At 47.3% G+C, this 25273-nt stretch overlaps 1 protein-coding gene across 1 annotated transcript; it reads left to right on the top strand.

Moving 5' to 3' along the window:
- Window positions 1-1018: 1018 nt before the first annotated feature.
- elapor2a (endosome-lysosome associated apoptosis and autophagy regulator family member 2a) lies at window positions 1019-22277 on the top strand (the record flags this gene model as incomplete). The annotated part of the gene is made up of 22 exons (XM_080539559.1): window positions 1019-1111; window positions 3744-3864; window positions 7961-8150; window positions 8472-8619; window positions 9204-9293; window positions 10111-10216; window positions 10538-10690; window positions 11589-11677; window positions 12969-13149; window positions 13695-13823; window positions 13912-14002; window positions 15515-15617; window positions 16205-16342; window positions 17820-18083; window positions 18233-18406; window positions 18791-18977; window positions 19073-19169; window positions 19435-19536; window positions 20408-20534; window positions 20832-21010; window positions 21300-21474; window positions 22123-22277. 22 exons carry the CDS (start codon window positions 1019-1021, stop codon window positions 22189-22191), a joined length of 3006 nt encoding a protein of 1001 aa, XP_080395685.1. The 3' UTR covers window positions 22192-22277.
- Between the last annotated feature and the right edge of the window lie 2996 nt (window positions 22278-25273).

Genomic DNA, 25273 nt, shown 5'->3' with positions numbered 1-25273 from the left:
TGGTCTTTATTGTCATTAATACAGTACAGGTACCATACAACGACATTTAGGAGGGGGGGCTCCCCTGGTGCTTGGAAAAAAGACTAAAAACAAGAGAGCCAAGGGTAAAATAAAAAAGAGAAAAGAGCTGGTTGACATAAATAAAGGCTATGTACACTATCTACTATACTATACTACTATACTATACAATACTTGAAGCTATGACTCAGCGATAAATAATACCAAATCTAATTAATAAAGAAGGATATTATGGCCCCAGCCCATCTCTGTTCCACTGACACTGGTTGGCTTCTTGAGAACATTACCAGTCATCATAACCTGATGACGTAGGCCTATCAGGATCACACAATAATGTTCAGCTCCTCAGCCTGCTCCTTCTCTTCTTCCTGTTCATCCAGTAGTATCTGTTAGTATGACACAGCCACATGAAGGAAATATCCTCTACGGTCCAGAAGGGAAAGAACCTCGACTGTTACCAGTTCCCACCGCTGCCAGTCACTATGACTATGGCCTTTTGTGTGAGTAGTAGGCCTAGCTCACCTGGTCAAAAACAGAACACGGCTTCCCTCTAGTGATCAATAGGAGAGCATGCATGCTTGTAATGTTTGGTTATCAATAGGCTAAACCTATAAGGACTATAAAAAAAATATATATTCACGCTACCACACGCATTTATTCATTTGGATCATTCGTCATAACAAGGATTTCAATGCACGTTTGTTATCCACCGAAAATAAAATAAAAATAATTCACAACCCCATAACCCAACACAGTCATTTGCGACGTAGACGTCACTGGCGCGTCAAAACCCGATAGGATGCGCGAATCACAACCGATCACCCGAACCCATCGGTCGCAGGTGTAAAGACAGAAGAGACTTCCATCATTGACTGGCATCCTCGGAAACACGACTCAATCGGCACTTCGTGAATTACAACCAGCAATAACATAGGATAGGTCATTGCTTTATGGTCTTGATCGGGCTAGGCTTTTATTTGTCTCCGTTGATCCTCATATCATGGGTTCCTCTTGGGTGATCGCTTATTGCGCTCTCCTTCTCCTCGGGTCGATCCAGGCTGCCGGGGCAAGAGGCACTCGTCTGTGTACCGAGGTGAGTGTCGGTTCTGTGTGTTGGTGGAGTGAGTTATTGTCTCACCTGGTGACGTTAGAATTATAAGGTTCTATCTCCATTTTGGTCAAAATTGAGTTTTTTTACATGATCTGATCCATTAGGTGTTTATTAATGCCTGTGTGGTGTTATTTTTAAAATGTTGACATTTTTGAGTTAGTAATTCATAAAATACAAAGGTTCCATCTCACAGAACATAATGGAATGTAAAAACTGTGACGCTCATTATCTCTGAACTACCTTAAACGAAGATAGAACCTTATAATTCTAAGCTCACGACCTGGTGACATATTTGTAATTGTGCCTGTGATCCACAATACTATCCTATTTAAGAGAGATGGTAGCATATTATGCTTTAGGAGAATAACAGGGAGTTGTGTCATCCGCCGACCATACCAAATAGGCTCCAATGAAAGATCGATTAAACACTTCCGACGAGATCCATGCATTTGATCCATAAATAGTCAACACAGTAGTAACCCCCTCCCTCACACCTACGACTGCCTTCTGTCTGGTCCCGTCCCGTCCAGGCAGGTGAGTGATCAGGTTGTGACACTAATGCAGTTCCAGACCCACCGCTCTCCGTAGTATCGATCCTGTGTCATTTGAACACTGACTGAGATAACAAGACATCTGGACTAAAAAACCATGACTGGTCATCCTCTCTGTTGCTGTATGGGGGAGTATTTTATCTCGGGTGTGTAGTAGGCTATTCACTGAAACTAGGCAGTGATGTTGGATTCTTGCTTGGATTGCTTAGATTCTTGGTGTTTTGTCTACTTGTGTATGAACTGGTTTTGAAGCGTGTGTGTGTGTGTGTGTGTGTGTGTGTGTGTGTGTGTGTGTGTGTGTGTATTTGTAAGAGTTTGTGAGGGAAAGAGAGAGAGAGAGAGAGAGAGAGAGAGAGAGAGAGAGAGAGAGAGAGAGAGAGAGAGAGAGAGAGAGAGTGAGAGAGTGAGAGAGTGAGAGTGTGTGTGTGTGTGTGTGTGTGTGTGCCTGCGTGCATGCTTGTACAGTGGTCTGGTTAGTGTTGGACTTCACCACTCTCAAGGCAGACACTGAGCCTTATCAGTTTCCTGCATGGAGCAGCTTTTCCTTCCCTCTGTCTCTCAGCTATGGCAACCTCTGAGTCCAGGCCTGACGCCTAATAAACAACACTGTCTATAATGACAATCACTCATCAATCACTCACACATGAAACAGCTCTGATTGACGCCTGCATCCTGGCCATTAAAATCCTGGCCCTTCTACAAGGATTTATAATAAGCCTATCTTAACATCTTTTTGCCATACTTGAAATATAATATTTCCATGTAAGAAGAGCGGAGCTAACAGGTTGGATAGAGATAGACAGGCTGTTAAACATAACGTATGTTCATGGCCTGAGCATTGATTGTGCTGAGCTTTCATGGGAGTAATGCATGACGATGAGTTATGTCATCCTGTGAGAGAGAGGAAGGGAGAGGGAGAGAGACCGGTAAATCATTTGAAATCAGACCCACATGTGATATACATCCATGGCCGTGCCAGATCATGGGTGTACGGTACACCGAAGGATGCAAATAGATCTAACCAAATACTGTCACAAAACACTAATGACTGTGTTTGTGTGTGTGTGTGTAGAGTATGAGTGTATGTGTGTGTGTGTGTGTGTACAGTATTAGTGTGTGTATGTGTCTGTGTGTGTGCCAATAAGAATGACTCCCCAGGCTCAAATATGCGCCTCCTCTCTTCTCTGGGTTAGGGGTGGGGGGTTTGGTCTACAGCCTGACCAGACCACCACGGGAGACCCGACCAAAGTGTCGTCCAGTCCACATTCTTCACATCTCCATTCCCATTCAATGCTGACATTGACCGAGCCACAATCTTCTTGACGGTGAACCAAATACCAAATCTGGTTTTCATAGCTGGGAGATAGTATCGTCTGAGGTGATTCGAGGAATGTTGACATCCAACCAAACTATTATCTATAGCATCGGTTAGACCTCATGCCTAATCGTACCATGAGCCGATATGGAAATGTCGTAACCGTTTCTAACCCTGCTGACCCACAGCTGTGGCTAGTGCCCTTCCAGTCACCATGGCGATGGAATGTTGTGTGCCCAGGCTAGAGAGGTGGGTGTGGCTGGAGATAACCCATGATGTCTGCTGTTTACTCAACTGCTTCCAGGACTGCGTCCTTTCTCTCTCTCTCTCTCTCTCTCTGTCTCTCTCTCTCTCTCTCTCTCTCTCTCTTCTCTCTCTCTCTCTCTCTCTCTCTCTCTCTCTCTCTCTCTCTCTGTCTCTCTCCCTCTCTCTCTCTTTCTCTCTCTCTGTCTCTCTCCCTCTCTCTCTCTCTCTCTCTCTCTCTCTCTCTCTGTCTCTCTGTCTCTCTCTCTCTCTCTTTCTCCAAGCGTCCCCTCATTGGCTTTTCTCGTCCGATGCTCCAGTCAAACTCTTATCCACCCGCTCTCGACAGAGCAGTCTGCTCTTGGCACACAGACTGATGCTGATGTGTGTGTGTGTCTGTGTGTGTGTGTGTCTGTCACTGTTTTGCCGATTCATCATTGTGTGTGTGTGTGTGTGTCACTGTTTTGTAGATTCATCATTGTGTGTGTGTGTGTGTGTCCTGCAGACTGATTACTACTATGAGTACACAGAGTGTGACAACACGGGCTCCAGATGGAGAGTGGCCATCCCTCAGCGGCCAGGAGCCTGCACGGGACTCCCAGAGCCAGTACAAGGGACAGAGTGCAGTAAGTAGTAGTGTGTGTGTGTCTGTGTGTTTGCGTCTGTGTGTGTGTGTCTGTGTCTGTGTGTGTGTGTGTGTGTGTGTGTGTGTGGGGGGGAGCCTGCACGGGACTACCAGAGCCAGTACAAGGAACCGAGTGCAGTAAGTAGTAGTGTGTGTGTGTCTGTGTGTCTGTGTCTGTATCTGTGCCTGTGTGTGTGTGTGTGTGTGTGTGTGTGTGTTTGTGTGTGTGTGAGAGAGAGACCCTGTCATCAGTAGTAGTGTTAGGCTTGATTTTTCTCACCTTCTTATCAGCAGCCTGGAATTCCCTACACAGTATTATGACAATCTGATTGGCTCTCCCTGGTTCTCCTCCAGCTGACCTCAGAACAGAATCGGAGGCCAATAACCCCAGAGCCGCCTAATGGTTTGTTCCTTCCTTTCCTGGAAACTCATAGCTGCCAGTTGGTGAAGTCATAACTCCCACAATGCATTCGAGGGCTTTTGTAGTGGGAACAGCTAGTGTGCCAATGAGATTTCGTTTGCGATCCATAACGGAACGTTAACTACAAACGTTAACTACAAATATACGTTATACAGTGCTTTGCTTAAGTAATGGGACAGTGAAGCATTTGAGGTTAAAGTAGAGATTCTGAGCTATGTGAGGGTATTTGCGTACGTATTGGTTTCACCATTCAGAAATGACAACACTTTCTATGCATACTAGTCCCTCTATTTCAGGGTACCCAAAGGTAATGGTGCTATTGGCTGGACAGGTGTTTCTGGTAAGTCAGGTGTGTTCCATCACATCATTTCTGTAGGCATAAGAGAGCTGTTAATGTCTTGTATTGATTCTAGCCTTTGCGTTTGCAGTCTGCTATTGGTGTCTGTCAACATGAGGACAAAAGAGACATCAATGAAAGTAAAGGAAGCCATTATTAGGGGCTGAAAAAAATACAAAATAACTGGCAGAAACATAGCTAAAACCGTAGGTTTGCCAAAATCAACAGTTTGAAACATAATTAAAATGCACTGGTGAGATCAGCAATCACAGGCTGGTAGACCAAGGCAAACTTCTAGTTCCAGTGGATGACAGACGAATGCTCACTATAATGAATAAAAACCCCAAACCACTGTCCCACTGATCAGGAACACTCTCCAGGAGGTAGGCGTGAATGCGTCAGAGACTTCCCTCAGCAGAATACGTCACTAGCTGAACCACAGGGGCTACACGGCAAGCTACAAACCACTAGTTATCCTCAAAAAGGATGGTCACTTACAGTTTGCTAAATACAGGGTTCCCACGGGTCCTTGAAATCCTTGAAAGTTTGTGAATTTGAGAAAAGAAAGGCCGTAAAAGTTTTTGAAAATAGACATGGGTCATTGAAAGTGCTTGAATTCCCCTCTCTCTCTCTCTCTCTCTCTCTCTCTCTCTCTCTCTCTCTCTCTCTCTCTCTCTCTCTCTCTCTCTCTCTCTCTCTCTCTCTCTCTCTCTCTCTCAAAAAAAAGAAAAAAAGAATCTATATTCAAACAAAACATTTTTTTAGATAAGTCACATTGCTTAACTTAACACAGTAACTTTACACATATTTCACAATATATTGTTTTGCTGTGCTGTGGTAGAGAAGGCAAGAGACCATCTAGTGTTCAAGCCTCTAGTCTACATTCAAAAGCCTATCTTTTTAATTGTTGTCTGTGAGCGGATAGTTCCTATTATATAAATTCTCATCTAGATCTGTCTCAAACTATGCCGTGTTGGGTCCTTGAATTTGAGGAAATTGAGTCTTGAAAGTCCTTGAAAAGTGCTTGAATTTGATGTTTCAGAAGGTGTGGGAACCCTGTAAATAGTACCTAAATAGCCTGCAGAGGTCTGGAAAAGGGTCTTGTGGACAGTTAAGATGAATACTACTATGTACCAGAGTGATTGGAAGTTGAAACTTTGGAGAAAAAAGTATTTGCTCACGATTTACAGAATACCTCTGTGAAACATGGTGGAGGGGGGTGTTAATGTTAGGCCATGTATGGCTGCCACTAGACTAACTTGTCTTAATTGGTGATGTAACCTCCTTAGAACATTCTTAGAATGGACCACTTGTTTACCACTTGGAACTCTGACTTGGAGGATCACACGTAACACTGCCACACACACTCGCACACGCACACGCACACACACACACACACACACACACACACACACACACACACACACACACACACACACACTCTCTCTCTCTCTCTCTCTCTCTCTCTCTCTCTCTCACGGTGTGCATCCACATATTTAAAATATCTCATCCAGCCATTGAAAAACAATGCCACAGTGATTGTTTTCACAGCTTTATGAATAACAAATGAACACACACCGCTTTTGCTATAATTGAATGCCACAGCCTATTTGAGTATTGTTACTGACCATGTGCATCGCTTCAGGGCCACCATTTACCGATCTTCTAATGGCTACTTCCTGCATGATAATGCAACCAGTCACAAAGCAAAAGTCGTCTCAAACTGGTTTCATGAACAGGACAATGAGTTCAGTGTTCTACAGTAGCCTTCCAGTCATTGGATCTGAATCCAATAGAACACATTTGGGATGTGGTAGAACGGGGAGATTCACAACTCACAAAAGAAAAATCTGCAGGATGCAATCATATCCTCATGGACCAGAATCTCAAAGGAAGGTTTCCAACATCTTGTAGAATCAATGGATTAGTACAGTGTTCCTAACAAAATGTTCGGTGAGTGTATATATAGTACTGTATAGTATAATATTGGGCTCTGGTGTCCAAGTGCATATCTTACATGTTGAACTAGTAGTCCATATCTCCAGGGCTACAAGAGGATGTGTTGGCTGACTGGGATAGTTTATGAGTGTCAGCAGCGGGGGGCTTGAGGCTGACTGCCTGACCTCAACATGTCTAATCTGCGGAATGCACGGCGATCAGACTTCCCTCATCCAGGGGCGGGTCTGGGGAATTGGCTGCTGCGGTGAGAACACACATGAGGCAACCGCTGAATGTGGAAACAAGTCCGATGTATGTCGGAGGTGGTGGTGGTCGTTAGACAACATTCCGGCTATACACTAAAATCTCCTTTAGGGCATTATTCAAGCCCGGCTCTAAAGTACCTCATTGACCTGGTCTATATGTATGTATGGTGCTGAAACAAAAGCCTTGAAAACAAGACCGTCCCCCCCAGTACCTGCAGCACTGTCAGTAGCCCTCTCAGGCCTCAGGCTCACGACCTCTTACCCCATCCAGGCCCTGAGTCTAGGAATAGACAACCCAGAGCATGCTGGTTCCCTCTCTAAAGGTCATGTGCATGTTTGTTGTTGTGGCTCTGTTGTGATTTTTCTGTTTCCTTCTTCCTGGTATGGTTATTGAAACAGATTAGAGAATTGTTTTTCTTCTGAAACATTTAGTTACTCAACGCCTTCAGGGCATGATACAGGTAGACTCCCTCGCATTCTCTCTCTGTATCTCTCTCCCACGCACGCACGCATGCACACACTTATTATCTTATTGTACAGTGTCGATGCATGAAGAAGACAGTTTAGGTTTATCAGTAGCTCAGATCAGTGTGTGGGTAGCCTCTACTCTTAGGCAGGGTTACAAAGAAACAGGATCAGACACACCAACACCATCCGTCTTGGTGACACTTTGTAACATGATGTCTTCTGTCTGGGGAGCATTAATGGAACAGTCATAATGTGGAAGGAGGAAGTAAAAATACATGTTTACATAGACCCCCGCCAAACAGGATGGGAGGATTAGGAGTCTCTATGGTTACCCTGGGGAAGGTAGCAGAGGGCTGTGGTGTGTTGTGTGTGTGTGTTGTGTGTGTGTGTTGTGTGTGTGTTGTGTTTGTTGTGTGTTGTGTTTGTTGTGTGTTGTGTGTTGTGTGTTGTGTGTGGTGTGTGTGTGTTGTGTGTTGTGTGTTGTGTGTGTTGTGTGTGTGTGTGTGTGTATCTGTGCATCCATATTGAAGTTGTACGATAGTGCCCACCTCAAGGCAGGACTAGACAATGTGTGTGTGTGTGTGTGTGTGTGTGTGTGTGTGTGTGGTGAGGTAAGGCATATGAGTGAGTGCTATTCATGTGCTAAAATGTCCCCCCCTCCTCCCAGCCTTCTCCTGCGAGGCGGGGGAGTTCCTGGAGATGTCGGCTCAGGAGTGTACCCAGTGTGCTGCAGGCACCTACTCCCTGGGCAGCGGCGTCCGCTTCGACCAGTGGGACACCATTCCTACAGGGTTCAGCAGCCTGGCAACCTACCTCGACAACGGTCCCCGTGGAGATGAAGCCCTCACCTGCAACAGGTATGAGGGGAGGGGAGGGGAGAGGAAGGATACTTTATTTTTTTTACCAGTATATTTGCCCGGCTTTTTAGTAGCCCTTTTTTATGCCAGGCTAGAAGCACTTGTTTTAGTAACTAGGTCACTGGGTCACAGAGCAACGCTTTGGGAACCATTAGCTTAATTTCAGACGTCAGCCAAACATGTAAACAAGTTTGTGTCTGTGTGTGTGTCTGTGTGTGTGTGTGTGTGTGTGTGTGTATCTGTGTCTGTCTGTCTGTGTGTGTGTGTGTGTGTGTGTGTGTGTGTGTGTGTGTGTCTGTGTGTGTGTGTGTGTGTGTCCAGCTCGTCGTGGGTCCCCCAGGGCAGTTATCTGGAGTCTAATAGGGATGAGTGCACGGTCTCTCTCATCTACGCGGTCCATCTGAAGAAGCAGGGCTCGGTCACCTTCGAATACCAGTACCCAGACAAGAACCTGCTCTTCGAGTTCTTTGTGAGTCATTGAATCCACTTTTATTCATGAATCCAGTTCAGGTATTTGCTTCTGCTGTCCATGCCTTGTTAACACTTAATCAGCCGTGAGCCGTGAATTGAAAAAAAATGTTCTATCTTTGCACTCGATCAAATTTCAGGACCCTCCTTTCATGACTTTTCCTAGATATGTGCGTTCTACCACCCAGTATCCTTACATTTTCAAAATCACATCAGGATAAGCTAGTATAAAGCTATTTTGCTTTGTTTTTCTGTGTAGGACGCAAGCTAATTTACAAGCGGCCAACTACTGGTCATTGTGTGTAAATGGGAGCTTCGCACTGTAAAAGAGGGGGTTGACCCCCGAGGCGGCTCTTTTAGTTGGTAAAAAAAGCATGGCTCTTCTAGTGTTAAATGATCTGTTCTGTGTCTGTATTTGTGGAATAACTGAGTGATGACAGACTACTATTAATGGACAATGCAAATGAGTGATTGGATGACAGGGTTATTGACTAGGTGTGTGTGTGTGTGCCTGTGTGTGTGTGTGTGTGTGTGTGCCTGTGCCTGTGCCTGTGTGTGCCTATGTGTGTGTGTGTGTGTTTTCAGATCCAGAATGACCAGTGTCAGGAGATGGACCAGTCTAGTGATAAGAAGTGGCTCAAGCTGACCCCCCACGGGGAGTGGGCCACACACACGGTAAGTTTGTCAACAGTGGGCCAGTCACAGTCAGTAACAGCACTGTGTCACAGTACAGCCATGTGTGTCATAACCAGTACTCAAGTCGTAATAGAAAATCAGGGGGGATGGTGGATTTTATCATATGGGGAACATTTTTTGCATCCCCACAGCGTCAGTGACTTCAGTGTCAGTGACTTGTTAAAAATGTCATTACATGTGTGTGTGCCCCCTCGCCCACAGTATTTTACTCAATATGCGCAAAACTAAATGTTGAAATAGCAGTAATAGCACGTTTATTGATAGAATGACATAAGGGATGGAAAGGGGGGATGGCAGTTTTAGAAGGGGGATGATTTTGACCGTTTTTATTTCAGGGGGGATGCCTTCCCCCCTCATCCCCCCTCGAGTGCTGACTGTATCACAGTACGGTCATGTTTGTCATAACCTCATTCTAAGGTGAGGGCTCCCTCTAGTGGCAAGTTTTGGGAGGTTCTTAGAGTGTTTCAACAAAATAATTGTTTTATTGCCATGCAATCAACTTGTCAGTCAATTGTTGGAATTTGGTGCTTTTATGCTCTAGGCAAGGGGTTGGCCGTAGACGGCGACCCTGGAGCAATTAGGGGTTCAGTGCCTTGCTCAAGGATACCTCGACAGATGCCCAGCCGGGGTTCAAACCGCTGAACTGCCGGCCTTGCGATCATTAGACATCTGTTTGATGGTAGATATCAAGGTGTGTGTATGTGTGTGTGTGTGTGTGTGTGTCTGCCTGTGTCTGCCTGTGTGTCTCTGTGTGTGTGTGTGTGTGTGTGTGTGTGTGTGTGTGTGTCTGTTCCAGGTTTATTTGAAGTCAGGCACTAACATCCTGTACTGGCGGACAGCAGGGGTCCTGATAGGGGACAGCGTGGTGAAGCCTGTCCTGCTGAAGAACGTCCAGATAGGAGGTAGGACACTCCATCTCTCCATTTCTCCTGCAGAGCTCTCTCTCTCTCTCTCCGTCTATCCGTCATATACGGTACAAACACAAAGCTGAATTTATTGTGTTAACGGTGCACTTTTCTCTCTCTCTCTGTATCTCTTCCACTCTCATCTCCTATCTCTCTTCCCCTCTCTCTCTCATCCCTTCTCTCCCTCTCTCTCTCTCTTCCCCTCTCTCCCTCTCTCTCTCTCTCTCTCTCTCTCTCTCTCTCTCTCTGTCATTTTCACCCCCTTCCCTCTTCCACCCCCCTCTCCCACCCTCCTCCCTCTCTCCCTCTCTTTTCCAGGAGTGGCGTATACGTCCGAGTGTTTCCCCTGTAAGCCTGGTACCTTCAGCCGTGCCCCCGGCTCCTCGTCCTGTGAGACCTGTCCCAGAGACACCTACTCTGGGCACGGAGCCAGCTCCTGCACCCCCTGCAACACCAACAGCCAGTACGCCCGTAGGTGCACACACACACACACACACACACACACACACACGCACATGCACACACACGCGCATGCACGCAAGCACGCACACACACATACACGCACGCACACACACACACGCACACGCACACACGCGCGCGCGCGCTCACGCACGCGCACACACGCACACGCACACGCACACGCACACATACACACACAGGGCATCGTGGCCCCCTGTTAGCACACAACTCTGCCCCCAGGGGTGTGTGTTTGTACAGTATGTACTGTATCTCTGTCCTGTGTGTGTGTGTGTTTTTGTGTATTATTGATGCAGACGCTGTTTGGAGGCTCACAAAGCGAGGGGGTCAAGACCAGTGTGTGCTTAAATTATGAGCAGCACATCCCCACTCTGAATCTACACACACCAGAGAGAGTTCATGTAGTCTGTTTATGCCCGGTTATATAACATTCTGCTAGTATTGTGTGTGTGTGTGTGTGGTCTCATTGACAAATTTTTCTCTAGTTTTTCTCTGAGGTGAACAGTTCTTTCTTTCCTTCTTTCTCCCACTCTTCCTTTCTGTTTCTCTCCTCTCTACCTCTCCTCTCTCCTCTCTGCCTCTCCTCTCTACCTCTCCTCTCTACCTCTCCACCTCTCCTCTCTACCTCTCCTCTCTACCTCTCCTCTCTACCTCTCCTCTCTCCCTCTCCTCTCTACCTCTCCTCTCCACCTCTCCTCTCTACCTCTCCTCTCTACCTCTCCTCTCTGCCTCTCCTCTCTGCCTCTCCTCTCTACCTCTCCTCTCTGCCTCTCCTCTCTACCTCTCCTCTCTGCCTCTCCTCTCTGCCTCTCCTCTCTGCCTCTCCTCTCTGCCTCTCCTCTCTGCCTCTACTCTCTGCCTCTCCTCTCTGACTCTCCTCTCTCCCTCTCAGCGGAGGGAACAGGAGAGTGTAAGGACAGGCCTCCGTGCTCCAGGAAGGACTACTTCCAGATCCACACTCTGTGTGACAGCGAGGGCAAGGTGAGAGGAGCAGATCAGTCCACCATCCGCCTGTTAGTGTCCTGAATCTGATTGGTGGAAGGTCCACTAAGGGCCAATGGACCTATTGCTAAGCCACGCCCCCTTTGAAAACTCAGACAAACAAACAACGCTTCACTGACAGTGACTGACTGATCGACCGTGACTGAATGACATTCAATGACTTACAATGGCGGGAGTTGGCAAATGTCTGATTTCTGATTTACCACAGCAAGTAATAGACATGTTTTATTAAAGACGACAGGAATATTTCGTCTAGAAGATTTTCAGGATCAGAGAGTTGTTTGTCCGAGTTTTCTCCCTTTCGTGACTTTTGCTGTGATATGATTGGACAATTTCTATTTTGGGGCGTGCCTTAGCGATAGGTCCAATTGAAAGGCTGGGTGGAATCCTCGCCACCTTGCTGACACAAAGATCTGATTTCCATACTTTCTTTCTTTTCTTTCTTTCTTTCCATTCTTCTTTCCTTTCCTTCCTTCCTTCCTTTTCTAACCTGTTGCCTCCTGTATTCTGTCTATTTCTGTTTATTCTGAAAGACCTTTGCTAGCATATCAGCCCAATAGAGCTCTCAGGTCTTCTGACGCTGGTTTTCTCTGTGTACCACATACAGAAGAGATTCTCATTTTATGCACCCAAATTGTGGAATGCACTGCCAGTTTACATTAGGGATGCAACCTCAGCAAATATGTTAAAGTCAAGACAAAAAACCCATCTTTTTTATATTGCCTTTAAATGAAAAATATATGATTGGAGCACTTTGAGCTGCAACGTTTGCAGGAAAAGCGCTATACAAATAAAATGTTATTATTAAGTTATTATTATTCTAACCCTCCTGTACTCCAGTTGTAATAGCTGACTGTATATAAGCCTATTGGAAATTCAGGCCCTGCGTCCGCTTGACTGTATGTTGAACGGACCGCCTTATTCCAAAGCGCTTTACAACGGCCTCTCATTCACCCACACATCCGCATTACGCATGCATTCGCACACCGATGGCGGCAAGCTACCTGCAAGGCACCGGTCCGCTCATTGGGAGCAATTTGGCGTTCAGTGTCTTACCCGAGGACACCTCGACACATGGACAGGAGGAGCCGGGGATCGAATCACCGACCTTGCGATCATTAGACGCTGGCCACAGCCGGCCCTGACTCTTGCTGTCATACTGACCTTCTGACTCCACGTCCTCCATTTTGGCCAGGTGTCCTCTTGTCTGTATGTCGACTCCTACGCTGCCTCTACTGACTCCATTTTGGCTCTCTGTGTGTGCTTCCAGACGCAGGTCATGTATAAATGGATTGAGCCTCAGATCTGCCTGGAGGGCGTTGCCAAAGCTGAAACGCTGCCCCCCAGTGGTGAACGCGAGCCCTGCCCCCCATGTAACCCTGGTTTCTATAACAACGACACAGCCACCTGCTCACCCTGCCCCGCCGGGACTTACTCTGACGGGGTTAAAGGTGACAAAGAATGCCCCAAACCTCCCTCTCCCTCTCTCTCTCTCCTAGACATCTTTACGAGTTGAAGTTAAATTGTCTCTGTCTCTGACGCTAATTCTAACGAAAAAATATTTGTCGTTCTCTCAGTGTGTGTGCCTTCCACTGTTTGTCCTTGTCTGCTCTTTATGATAATTGGTAGAGTTTTAAAATTGAATAATGATTGCCTCATATCGCTATAGATGTACAATATCTGGGTACCTGCCCTCGATGATTAATTTGTCCTTGTCTGTATGATGTCCCTGTAACAAATGTGATGAATAATGATGGTATTCTCTCTCTCTCTCTCTCTCTCTCTCTGTGTCTCTCTCGCTCTCTCTCTCTCTCTCTCTGTGTCTCTCTCGCTCTCTCTCACTCTCTCTCTCTCTCTCTGTGTCTCTCTCACTCTCTCTCACTCTCTCTCTCTCTCTCTCCCCCTCTCTCTCTGTGTGTGTCTCTCTCTCTCTCTCTCTCTCTCTCTCTCTCTCTCTCTCTCTCTCTCTCTCTCTCTCTCTCTCTCTCTCTCTCAGTGTGTGAGCAGTGTCCGGCAGGTAGTGAGCCTGTTCTGGGTTATGAGTATAAATGGTGGAACGTTCTCCCGGCCAACATGAAGACCTCCTGCTTCAACGTGGGCAACTCTAAGTGTGACGGGATGAACGGTGGGTGTGTGTGTGTGTGTGTGCGTGTGTGTGTGTGTGTGCGTGTGCGTAAGTGTGTGTGTGCTAACGTGTATGTCCTCTCGTACAGGTTGGGAGGTGGCGGGAGATAATATCCACAGTGGAGCAGGGGGCTCTGATAACGATTACCTCATCCTCAACATCCACGTGCCTGGCTTCAAGTGAGTCACCCCCCTCTCTCTCTGTCTCTGTCTTTCTCCGTCTCTCTCTCTCTCTATTCAATTCAAAGGGCTTTATTGGCACGGGAAACAGTCATTACATTTATATTGCCAAAGCAAGTGAAATTACAAATAAACACAAATAAAATAACCAATAAAAATGTAACAGTAAACATTACACACGAGTTTCAAAAAGAATAGTCAGCGTAAAACAATGTAATGATTGAGCGGAAACAGCGGAAACAGATACAGATTCTACCCGAAGTTGCTTGTTATTATTCTGAAAAAAAGCCATGATTGACATGTCTGTGCGTCAGCCATTATGTTTCTTCAAATCGATTAATATCATTGTGGATGGCAATGATATATAAAGAGATAACGTCCCCTGCTGAGTCAGTGCTGCCTCGATGTCAAACTTTCGCATCTCAAGTAGTAATTCACTTTTACCTAGCGAACTGCAGTAAAGTTAACACATCAAGAAACGCGAACGCAACATCATTGGAATTGTCCTATCGCGAGGATAGATGTCCTCTCCACAAGCCCTCACCACTGGGGTCCCCCAGGGTTCCATCCTGTTCCATACTGTTCTCCCTCTATACCAAATCTCTTGGCTTGGTAATTTCCTAGCATGGTTTCTCCTTCCACTGCTATGCAGATGACACTCAACTCTTCCTCCCCCCCCTCCCCCCCGCTGACTCACAGGTGGCGACACATTTCTCTGTGTGTTTTACAGTCAGTCCTGCTTGTAATGTCAGCCCACCACCTCAAGCTCAACCGTAACAAGACTGAGCTAATCTTCCTCCCTCGGAAAGCCTGCCCTCTTTAAGACTTCTCCATCCCAGTAGAGAACTCTACGGTGAGCTTCTCCCAGACAGCCAAAGAACCTTGGGGTGATTCTTGACAACCACGTATCCTGTGTGGCGAACATCACAGCGACAGTACGCTCTTGTAGATTCTTCCTCTACCACATCAGAAGGATACGTCCATTCCTCACCAGAAAAGCAGGACTACTCTTGGTCCTTACACTTGTGATCTCCCGCCTTGACTACTGCAACGCACTCCTGGCTGGCCTCCCCACCACTGGCCTCCCCATCAGACCACTGCAGCTCATCCAGAATGCTGTCGCCCGTCTGGTGTTCAATCTCTGCAAATTATCCCATGTCACCCCCTGCACCCTTCACTGGCTCCCGGTAGCAGCTCTCCTCAGATTCAAGACCCTGGTGCGGTCCCTCCCTACTTGCAAGCAATGGTCAGACCCCAAACACCTGCTCGATCACTCCACTCTTCCACCTCTGCTGGCCGACTAGCACCGCCTCCTCTACGTGGATGCAGCAGTCGCGCTACTCGCTCACAGCTTTTAACTGTAACGCCCCCTGGCCCTGAGCATAGATAACGTTTTCTTACGATGACTGACGGATAGATGATTCACTTACTTAGACAAATGTATTTGTTGTAAGTCGCTTTGGATAAAGTGTGTGCTAAATGCCTAAAATCTAAATGTCAATGTGTCTTTAGGCTCCCTACGTCAATGACGGGGGGTTCGGCGGCGGAGTTTGGACGCATCACCTTCGTGTTTGAGATGGCGTGCTCGACCGACTGTGAACTCTACTTCATGATGGTGAGACCCCTTCACACACCCTCCTCTCAGTCAACACGCTTCCATAGGACCTAGGCTACAGCTCAATGTGGGTTAGGATTAGGGGTTAGGGATACTGTTGTAGCTCCAACATTATGGAATCGTCTCCCCCTCACTGTCAGGTTAGCTGGGTCTGTACCACTTTTTTAAAAAAACTTTTAAAAACCCACTTATATTGGATGGCATTTTTTACAAGTTGTTTTCTCTTTTTACTTCTGATATCTGTATTGATTTGATCATTTGATCATTCGTTGATTTGATCATTTGATCATTTGTTTTATTGCTTTTGTGAAGTGCTTGTTTACATTTATTTGTTGGCTGTTTATTTGCTGTGTTATGCAATATACTTCCAAATGTACTGTGAAGCACTTTGTGACAGCTGTCTTGATAAATGCTATACAAATAGTAAATAAAGTAAAGTAAAGGACCAAAAGTAGTGCACCAAAGTAGGGAATAGGCTCTTATTCGAGATACAGTACAGTACCCTCCCGGTATGAGAGTGTAACTGTCTGAAGGAAGTGATGTCATTTGTGTGTGTGTGTGTGTGTGTATGTGTGTGTGTGTGTTAGGACGTGAACAGGAAGAGCACGACGGTGGTGCAGTCGTGGGAGGGCAGCAAGGAGAAGCAGTCCTTCACACACATCATGACCAAGAACGCCTCCGTATCTTACACGTGGGCCTACCAGAGGACCAACCACGCCTCTGATGTGAGTGTGCACACACACACACACACACACACACACACACACACATGCACATAGACCTATGGTCTGGTGAAAAGCTCAGCATGTCGGCAACTCTCAAGTCCCGCAAATGACCAAAAAGCTTCTTAAAAAAAAGGTTTAGCCAGTTCAGCCCAAGAGCAGACTGCAAGATGCTCCAACAGTCTGAAAATGTCATCACGCCACCTACAAGTAGCTCTTGCCACAGCTGATGTCAAAGTACATGCATCTACCCACAGAGAGAGTTTGCATCTACCCACACGTTTGATTTTCATGGGAGGTGTGCAAGGAGGAAACCCTTGCTGTCAAACAAACCCCATCAGGGCAAGACTAAAGACTAAAGACTAAAGTTTGCCAGAGAACACCTAGTCGAAGACCAGGACTTCTGGAAGAATGTGGTTTGGACAGAGGAATCCAAAGTTTAATTATTTGGGCCTTATTTGGGGTAACAGAAGACATTCTTTGGTGGAAACCAAAGACAGCATTTGAGCACAAGAACATTGAAGCATGGGGGGGGATGTCCTGGTTTGGGGCTGCTTTGCTGCAGCAGGGCCTGGCCAGCTCACCATCACAGAATCCACTATGAATTCTTTATTGTATCAGAGGGTGCTGGAGGAACATTTGAGACCATATGTCCAAAAATGTATGCTGAAGGGGATGTGGACAATGCAACATGATAATAACCCAAAACATTCCAGTAAATCCACCAAGGAATGGCTCAAAAGGATGAAATGGAGAGATATATTATTCTTTTTTTTAAGGTTATATTTTTCTGTGGGGCAGTCACTCATATTCTTCATTTTATTGGATAGAGTTAGTGAAGATAGACAGGAAAGTAAGGAGAAGAGGGGATGTCAGCAGGGCATGGGCCAGGTTTAACCCATACCGACACTGCGGTGCTAGACCACTAGACCAGACTAGACCACCTCAGGCCACAAAGCCTGAATCTTAATCCTATTGAGATGCTGTGAGGTGATTTTAAACAGGCTGTGCATGCAAGCCTTTCTCCCAATCGATGTCAGATGTCTTTGTATATTTTTTGTTAAATAAATGATAACAAAGTAACATTTCAATGTTTTTGGTTCAGTTACATCACCTTTATCTATAGATATTGTTTGAAAGAATATAAAATATTGATATGTCCATATTTCTTAAAAAAAGAACTGAATATTTCATGGGGTGTCCTAATTTTTTCACAACTGTACGTGCAAGTCTGCCAATGGCCTCTGGCGCGGGCCTAGATTACTTTTTCTTGCGATGACTTGATGGATAAATGATTCACTTACAACAAATACATTTGTCTAAGTAAGTCGCTTTAGATAAAGGCGTCTGATAAATGCCAAAAATGTAAATGTGAAATGTTTAGGCTTACTCTCTCACACACTGAATACACACACACATACACGCACACACACACACACACACACACACACACAATACTGATGGTATTTCTGTGTTCCAGGTGCGTCAGTATGTGAAAGACGTGGTGCGTATCTACTCTGTGTCTGTGAGTAACGCCATGGACGGCGTGTCGTCTGCGTGTCGGCCCTGCGCTCTCCTAGCCCAGCCCTTCGGCTCCCTGTGTGTGCCCTGCCCCCCCGGACACTACATACACACCCACACCAGCCAGTGTACAGAGTGCCCACCCAACACACACCTCACCACGCACACCGTTCAGGGCAAAGACGCCTGCAAGTCCTGCGGACCGGCCAGCAGGAGCAGCAAGGTGTGTGTGTGTGTGTGTGTGTGTGTGTGTGTGTGTGTGTCTGTGTGTTTAAGTGCTGCAAGATCGTGTGTCTTTGATTTTTTAGGAGTTTGTTCCACATCATGTGACGTGTGTGTGTGTGTGTGTGTGTGTGTGTGTGTGTGTTACAGGATCACAGTGTGTGTTACAGTGACTGCTCGTTCTCCCACTCGGAGGGCAACGTGACTCTGAGTTTTGACTTCAGCTCTCTGGGCTCTGTGGGAACCTTGATGAACGGGCCCAGCTTCACCTCCAAAGGAACCAAGTACTACCACATGTTCAACATCAGCCTGTGTGGAGGAGAGGTACACACACACACACACACACACACACGCACACACACACACACACACACACACACACACACACACACATACTTTCTTGAGTCCTGCTTTGAGTGGGGTACTGTCATTGGACTATCATTATACAGTAGCTCAAATATGCTTGTGTGTAACAACTCACACTCACACACACACACACACACACACACACACACACACACACACACACACACACATACTTTCTTGAGTCCTGCTTTGAGGGGGGTACTATCATTGTACTATCATTATACAGTAGCTCAAATATGCTTGTGTGTAACAACTCACACACACACAAACACACACACACACACCTCACACCCAACACCCAAGCCCTCCTTATTCACCTATCTTTCCCTCTCTGTCTCTTAGGCCCAGAGGGCAGTGTGTTCAGACAATGTGACTGACCTATCCAGCACTGACTCTCAGGGAGAGACAGGGGAACCAGCCAATGGCGTGAAGTCTTTCATCTGTCAGTCAACAATTATCCCCTCCAGTGGGAGGGGCTTACCTACTGTACTCTCCTCCCAGTCCATCAGCCTAGCAGACACCTTCCTGGGTTAGTACGCACTCACACACACACACACACACACACACACACACACAGACACACACACACACACACAAACTGACTGATGAATGTGTTGTGTGTAGGAGCGACAGTGGACAGTAAACTGGATGGAATCCAGGCCAGACCAGATCTGTTTCCAGAGACCTCAAAAAAGGTTCCGGATGTCAACTTCTTCTACCGGTAGCCTACGCATCTAAATCATGATCATGATTACACCTTCCTGTTCTAATGACACACACAGAGAGAGAGCTAGGAGGACATCACGTGACTGTGTGTCTTTGACAGTGAATATATAGACTGATATATTCTGTAATATAATAATAGAATAGGTAGGTAGATGCTCAGACACAATGATTCATCTCTACCGTGCATGTCTTTACTATTTTTGTTGTTGTTGTTGTTGTTTTTGTGTCTCTTATGATGTGGTGTTTCTTTGGTGGGTCAGTTCTCCGGAGTTCACCTCGTCATGTGATGCGGGTCGTAGTGCCGTGGTCACGCTTCGCTGTAACCCGGAGAAGAGCACCCAAGGAGAGCTCAAAGTGCCCAGGTACACTTTGTGTGTCTGTCTGTCTGTGTGTCTGTCTGACTGTCTGACTCTCTGTGTCTATGTGTCTGTATGTCTGTGTGTCTGTCTGACTGTCTGACTGTCTGACTGTCTGTGTGTCTGACTCTCTCTCTGTCTGTCTGTCTGTCCTCGAAACAAAACTCAAGTCTCCTTCCGCCCCCTCCCCTGTCCTGACCCTCTCTGAGGGGAGGCCGCAGCCTCGTAGGAGAGCAGAACTGAAAGGACCGACTTGAAAGCGCTCCGAGCTTGAAACGATCCGCGAGCTGAATGCGCAGAGACTTACAAATTCTCTGTTAAAGGATGACCCTGTTACATGCGATGTCGGGATTCAGAGGAGGAGGGTACCTGAGGATCGTGGGCCAACTGAGGATCGTGTGCCAAGGCCAAACACACACATTTCTTTCAAGAGTCCGACACCGCCGACGGCTCTATTTCAGGGTGGTCTGAACAGTGGTTCACCAGCGGACCCTCCCCTGGTTTAGACCCTCCCCCGGTTTAGACCCTCCCCTGGTTTAGACCCTCCCCTGGTTTAGACCCTCCCCTGGTTTAGACCCTCCCCTGGTTTAGACCCTCCCCCGGTTTAGACCCTCCCCTGGTTAAGAACATGGGATTAGAACAACAATAAGGTGTACTTTTTCATTCTTCATTTTCCTCCCAGAATGACTAAATATCTCTATATGATATGACATCGTGGCGGGGGTCCATGTCTCGTTCTGTGGTAGTGACTGTGTGTGTCCCTGTCCTGCGTGGCGTACTGAGAAGGTGTGTGTGTGTGTGTGTCCTGTGTGGCGTACTGAGAAGGTGTGTGCGTGTGTGTCCTGTGTGGCGTACTGAGAAGGTGTCCTTGTTGTAGTCAGTGCCAGGCGGGGACCTGTGACGGCTGCACCTTCCACTTCCTGTGGGAGAGCTCGGGGGCGTGTCCTCGCTGCACCGACAGAGACTTCCACGAGATCGAGGGCGCCTGCAAGGGAGGACAACAGGTGTGTGTGTGTGTGTGTGTGTGTGTGTGTGTGCGTGCGTGTTTGTCTTGTGTGTTTGTGCACAGTTGAATTGACTTAATTAGAACTTAAGCGAGAGAAGACAATAATTACTGTATAACTAAATAATGGCTTTATGTATCCTGTATTCTGCGTGCATATTTTGTGTGCCTGTGTTTATATACTGTATCCTATCCAATTGTGTGTGTGTGTCTGTGTGTCTGTGTCTGTGTCTGTCTGTGTCTGTGTGTGTGTGTGTGTGTGTGTGTGTGTGTGTGTGTGTGCGCGTCTCCTCCTCAGGACATGCTGTACGTGTGGTATGAACCAAGGCGGTGTGTGGGAGGGATGTCCCTCCCTGAGAAGGAGACGCGGCCGTGTGAGACCTGGGACCTGTGGATACGGCTGGGGGCCGCGCTAGTAACCTTCACCGCCGCTCTCCTCATCTCCCTCACCTGCTTCTTCTGGAAGAAGAACAAGAGGTATATTCAACTGTCCATCCATCCCTCCATCCATCCCTTCATCCACAAGTCCTGTCTCTCTCTATGACTTATCATATCTCATCTTGGATTCTTCCAGAAATCTCAGATTTTCTCACCATCCCTCCATCCATCCCTTCATTCAAGTCCTGTCTCTCTCTATTCCTTACCCTATCTCATCTTGGATTCTTCCCGGAAAGCTCAGATTTCCTCACCCTATCCATAAGACGGCCCATTTTGAAGCGTGTTGCAGATAATGTCATGCCAACGGTGCGTCCCCTCTCTCTGATAGGCTGGAGTATAGGTACTCTCGGCTGGTGATGTCAGCCAATAAGGAGTGTGAGCTGCCTGGGGCGGACAGCTGCGCCGTGATGGAGGGAGAGGAGAACGAGGGAGAGATGGAGGAAGAGGTGGTGTACTCAAAGAAAAACTCGCTGCTGGGGAAACTCAAAGCGATTGCGTGCAAGGTAAGAACCTTGATCAATGTCATGAGTCTCACTGTCTGTGTAGAAGCTGTCTCTTTCCCATGTGGAACAGTTTTAGGTCATGAATGAATGTTACATTTTTTAATTTTAACCATTTAGCAGACGCTTTTATCCAAAGCGGCTTATAATTAGAGATTACAGGGACAGTCTCCCAGGAGTAACTTAGGACCAAGTGCCTTACTCAAGGGCACACTAGTGGTGGTGTTCCCAGGTGGGATTTGAGCTCATGACCGCGTGTACAACTCACTATCCACTAGGCCACCACTGCCCCTGCGGATGTGTATGATTCATTTGCCTCATATACTTTTTTGCATTAAGGTTTCCAAATGAATCGCGAGCGTTAACGTGTTAACATTGACAGCCCGAAAAATTATATATTTATATATTTTCATTGTGTCCTGAACAGAGGGTGTTGTTTTGTGAGTACAGTATACAGATGATGTTGTCTGTATTTGTTTAATATTTGTTTAATGTGTGTGTGTGTGTGTGTGTCTGTATTTGTTTCATATTTGTTTAATGTGTGTGTGTCTGTGTGTCTCTATCTGTGTGTGTGTGTGTGTGTGTGTGTGTGTGTGTGTGTGTCTGTGTGTCTCTATCTGTGTGTGTGTGTGTGTGTCTCCCTCTCTCCAGCAAAATGGTGAGAGCTATGAAAATGTCCAGTTGAACTCCTCCCACTCAAAAGGATTGGTGTGGGGGTGAAGAGAAAGAATGAAAAGAGAACAGGGGGAGTGAGAGGTGAGGAGAGACCAATCCCTGCAAGAGAGACTCCCCACAGCTCTCCCCTGTTGACTGTACGGACTTGGAACACACACACACACTCCAGTGTGCACGCACACACACCCAAGACCTCGAGAGGAAATGACACCCGCCTGGTGGCCTTGCAGGAGACCTGGGCAGGAGAGAGCAGTCGTTCTGAAATGTCTATTTGGTTTGTGGTCGTAAAAGAGTGTGTGTGTGTGGGTGGCGTAGGGGCTGTCTAATGTCGATGTCCTGCTTGAGAGAGTGTTTGCGGAATGCTCAGGTAAAGAAGAAGGACCTAAATGTTGGATGTCTACATTTTTGTTATCTTGTCTCTAGTTCTTTCCATCACTGTGGCAGATTGTTTCTGGCAGCCATTTTGTTTTCCACTCAGGTGTTTCAAATTCCAAACCGACCCCCGACCCCGAGACCCAGACCTTACTTGACACACACACACATCATCTCACAGACCCACACACACACACTCCTGTGGTACACTGCCTCCTACCAATCTGACATACACTGTGTACAGTATGTGATAATTCTTCTTTTGTGGTTTTGGAGTATTCTATTATGATATTATATATGATGTCACAATGGCGATGAGAGGACTGTTTCTCAGCCTCTCTCCCCATCCGGAATTTGCGACGTTGATGATCATGATTATGCATACTTTGAGCAATTGTGACGCTGGCTTTCCGACATAAGTGAAATAAATGATAATGTATTTGTGTACACTTTGAATCTGTGCCATTTTATTTCACTTCATCTGTACTGTATTTCATACAAAATATGTTGGAATACTAATGATACGTTGGCTCTGATCCTAGCACCTGCTATCCTCTAGGGGGCAGCGGTGGCATATGTTAAACCAGCCGTGTTCTCCCTTCACCAAAACCTTTCGTCAAGCAAATATCACACCCTGATTTACTGCCAAGGAACCACAGATAGACGACTTACATGAATGGGATTCTCTGAATGAATAGGACTTTGTGGTGAAATCTTTGTTCTTGATCGTGGTCGTGGGCAAGGGAGAGGGATTAGGATGTTGCTGACACTTGTCCAATCATTTCCCATCGACCTGATGTGCCTCAGGGTGGTGGTTGATTTGGATCTGGTGCTGAGACGCACGCACGCACGCACACACACACACACACACACACACACACACACACACACACACCCAGGAGTGTCCTTTAAAACTGGCCAACACATTCTGAACAACCAGAGGAGAGGAGACACAACACACAGCACCACACACACACACACACACACACACACACACACACTTACGTGGTAGAGTGGTTTAACGCAGAACAGACAGACATACCCAGCACTCCCATTATTCAGAGCAACAGGGACACATGGGACAACAGGGACACATGGGACAACAGGGACACATGGGACAACCGGGACACATGGGACAACAGGGACACATGGGACAACAGGGACACATGGGACAACCGGGACACATGGGACAACAGGGACATGGGACCACAGGGACACGGGACAACAGGGACACATGGGACAACAGGGACACATGGGACAACAGGGACACAGGACAACAGGGACACAAGGGACAACAGGGACACATGGGACAACAGGGACACGGGACAACAGGGACACATGGGACAACAGGGACACATGGGACAACCGGGACACATGGAACAACAGGGACACATGGGACAACAGGGACACGGGACAACAGGGACACGAGGGACATGGGACAACAGGGACACATGGGACAACAGGGACACATGGGACAACTGGGACACATGGGACAACAGGGACACATGGGACAACAGGGACACATGGGACAACAGGGACACATGAGACAACTGGGACACATGGGACAACAGGGACACATGGGACAACAGGGGAACATGGGACAACAGGGACACACACGCAGTGAGAAACCAAACAGACACCGGCTGTTCGTTTGTTATTGTTTATTATGATGTCATCATGTCCCCGTTATTGCACGCATCGTGAACACTGCACTATTGCTTTGTGATTGGCCGACCCGGTCCGACAGGATTCAAAACTTGACACCCAGAACGTTGCGGGTCGTCTTCCTTCATTTCCCATGGGATTTCCCACTCTGGTGACATAGACTAGACATGTACCCATTCTGAACACATTGCAAACCCCTCTCCTAGTAGGACCACAGACCACCACTGAGACCCCCCCCCCCCCACCCTGGTGGAGGTGGCACCGGCACGGTCTCGTGGTAGCATACGGTGTAGGCATCTGGCTTGGGAGGGCCTCAGGTGGGACACTCGTAAGCCCTAGGTGTCTTGAGTACATACACACCACTGAGACACACCACTGAGAATGCACCGTCGCATCCATTCCAGCCCGTGGAAGGAGGATCACACAGTTCTTCATCGCTGAGTCGCGTGTCGGAGACGCCAAGCTAAGTGGGTGTAACACGGCCGTCTTTTCGCCACAGAAGAGTGTTACGCCTCCGACAATCTGCTCTTACAGGATGCCGCTGCACTGAGTTGAACACGGCTCACATACACGGCACCTCTCTCTTGTCAGACTGCTCTCTCTCTCTGGCTCGCTCTCTCTCTCTTTCCATCTCGCCTTTGTCCACTACTCTCTCCATTTCTCCATCCCTCTATCCCCCCCCCCCCCTCCTCCTCCCATCTCCTCAAGGCGGCCGCAGTTCCAGATCTGTGTGTGCTGCTTGGCGTGTGTTGGGAGGAGTGGGCTCAAGATCTATCGGCCTGTCTCTTCTCCTCGGTCTGTCTTGGCTCATGCACACGCATCGGCAATCAAGTTTCACAGAGAGGCGAAGAGTGAGAGGAGACTACCACGGGTGACAGGGAGAGGAGAGGGAGAAAGAGAGAGAGGCGAGGCTGCCATGGGTGACGGGAGGGGGGGGGGGGGGGCTGTGGGGGGGGGGCAGGGAGGGAGAGAAAGAGAGAGGGGAGGAGTCCAAGATCGCGGGGGAAAGAGGGTAAGTACTATGTTTATGTCGGGGAGAGTCAGGGGGGAGAGAATACCGACTTGTTTTGCCAAGTCCTCTCAATTAGAG

The sequence above is a fragment of the Nansenia antarctica genome, assembly GCF_963989245.1.
Source record: "Nansenia antarctica genome assembly, chromosome: 9".
NCBI classification, from domain to species: Eukaryota; Metazoa; Chordata; class Actinopteri; order Argentiniformes; family Microstomatidae; genus Nansenia; species Nansenia antarctica.
Note: the sequence above shows the minus strand (reverse complement) of the source record. Positions and strands in the feature narration are given on the sequence as shown.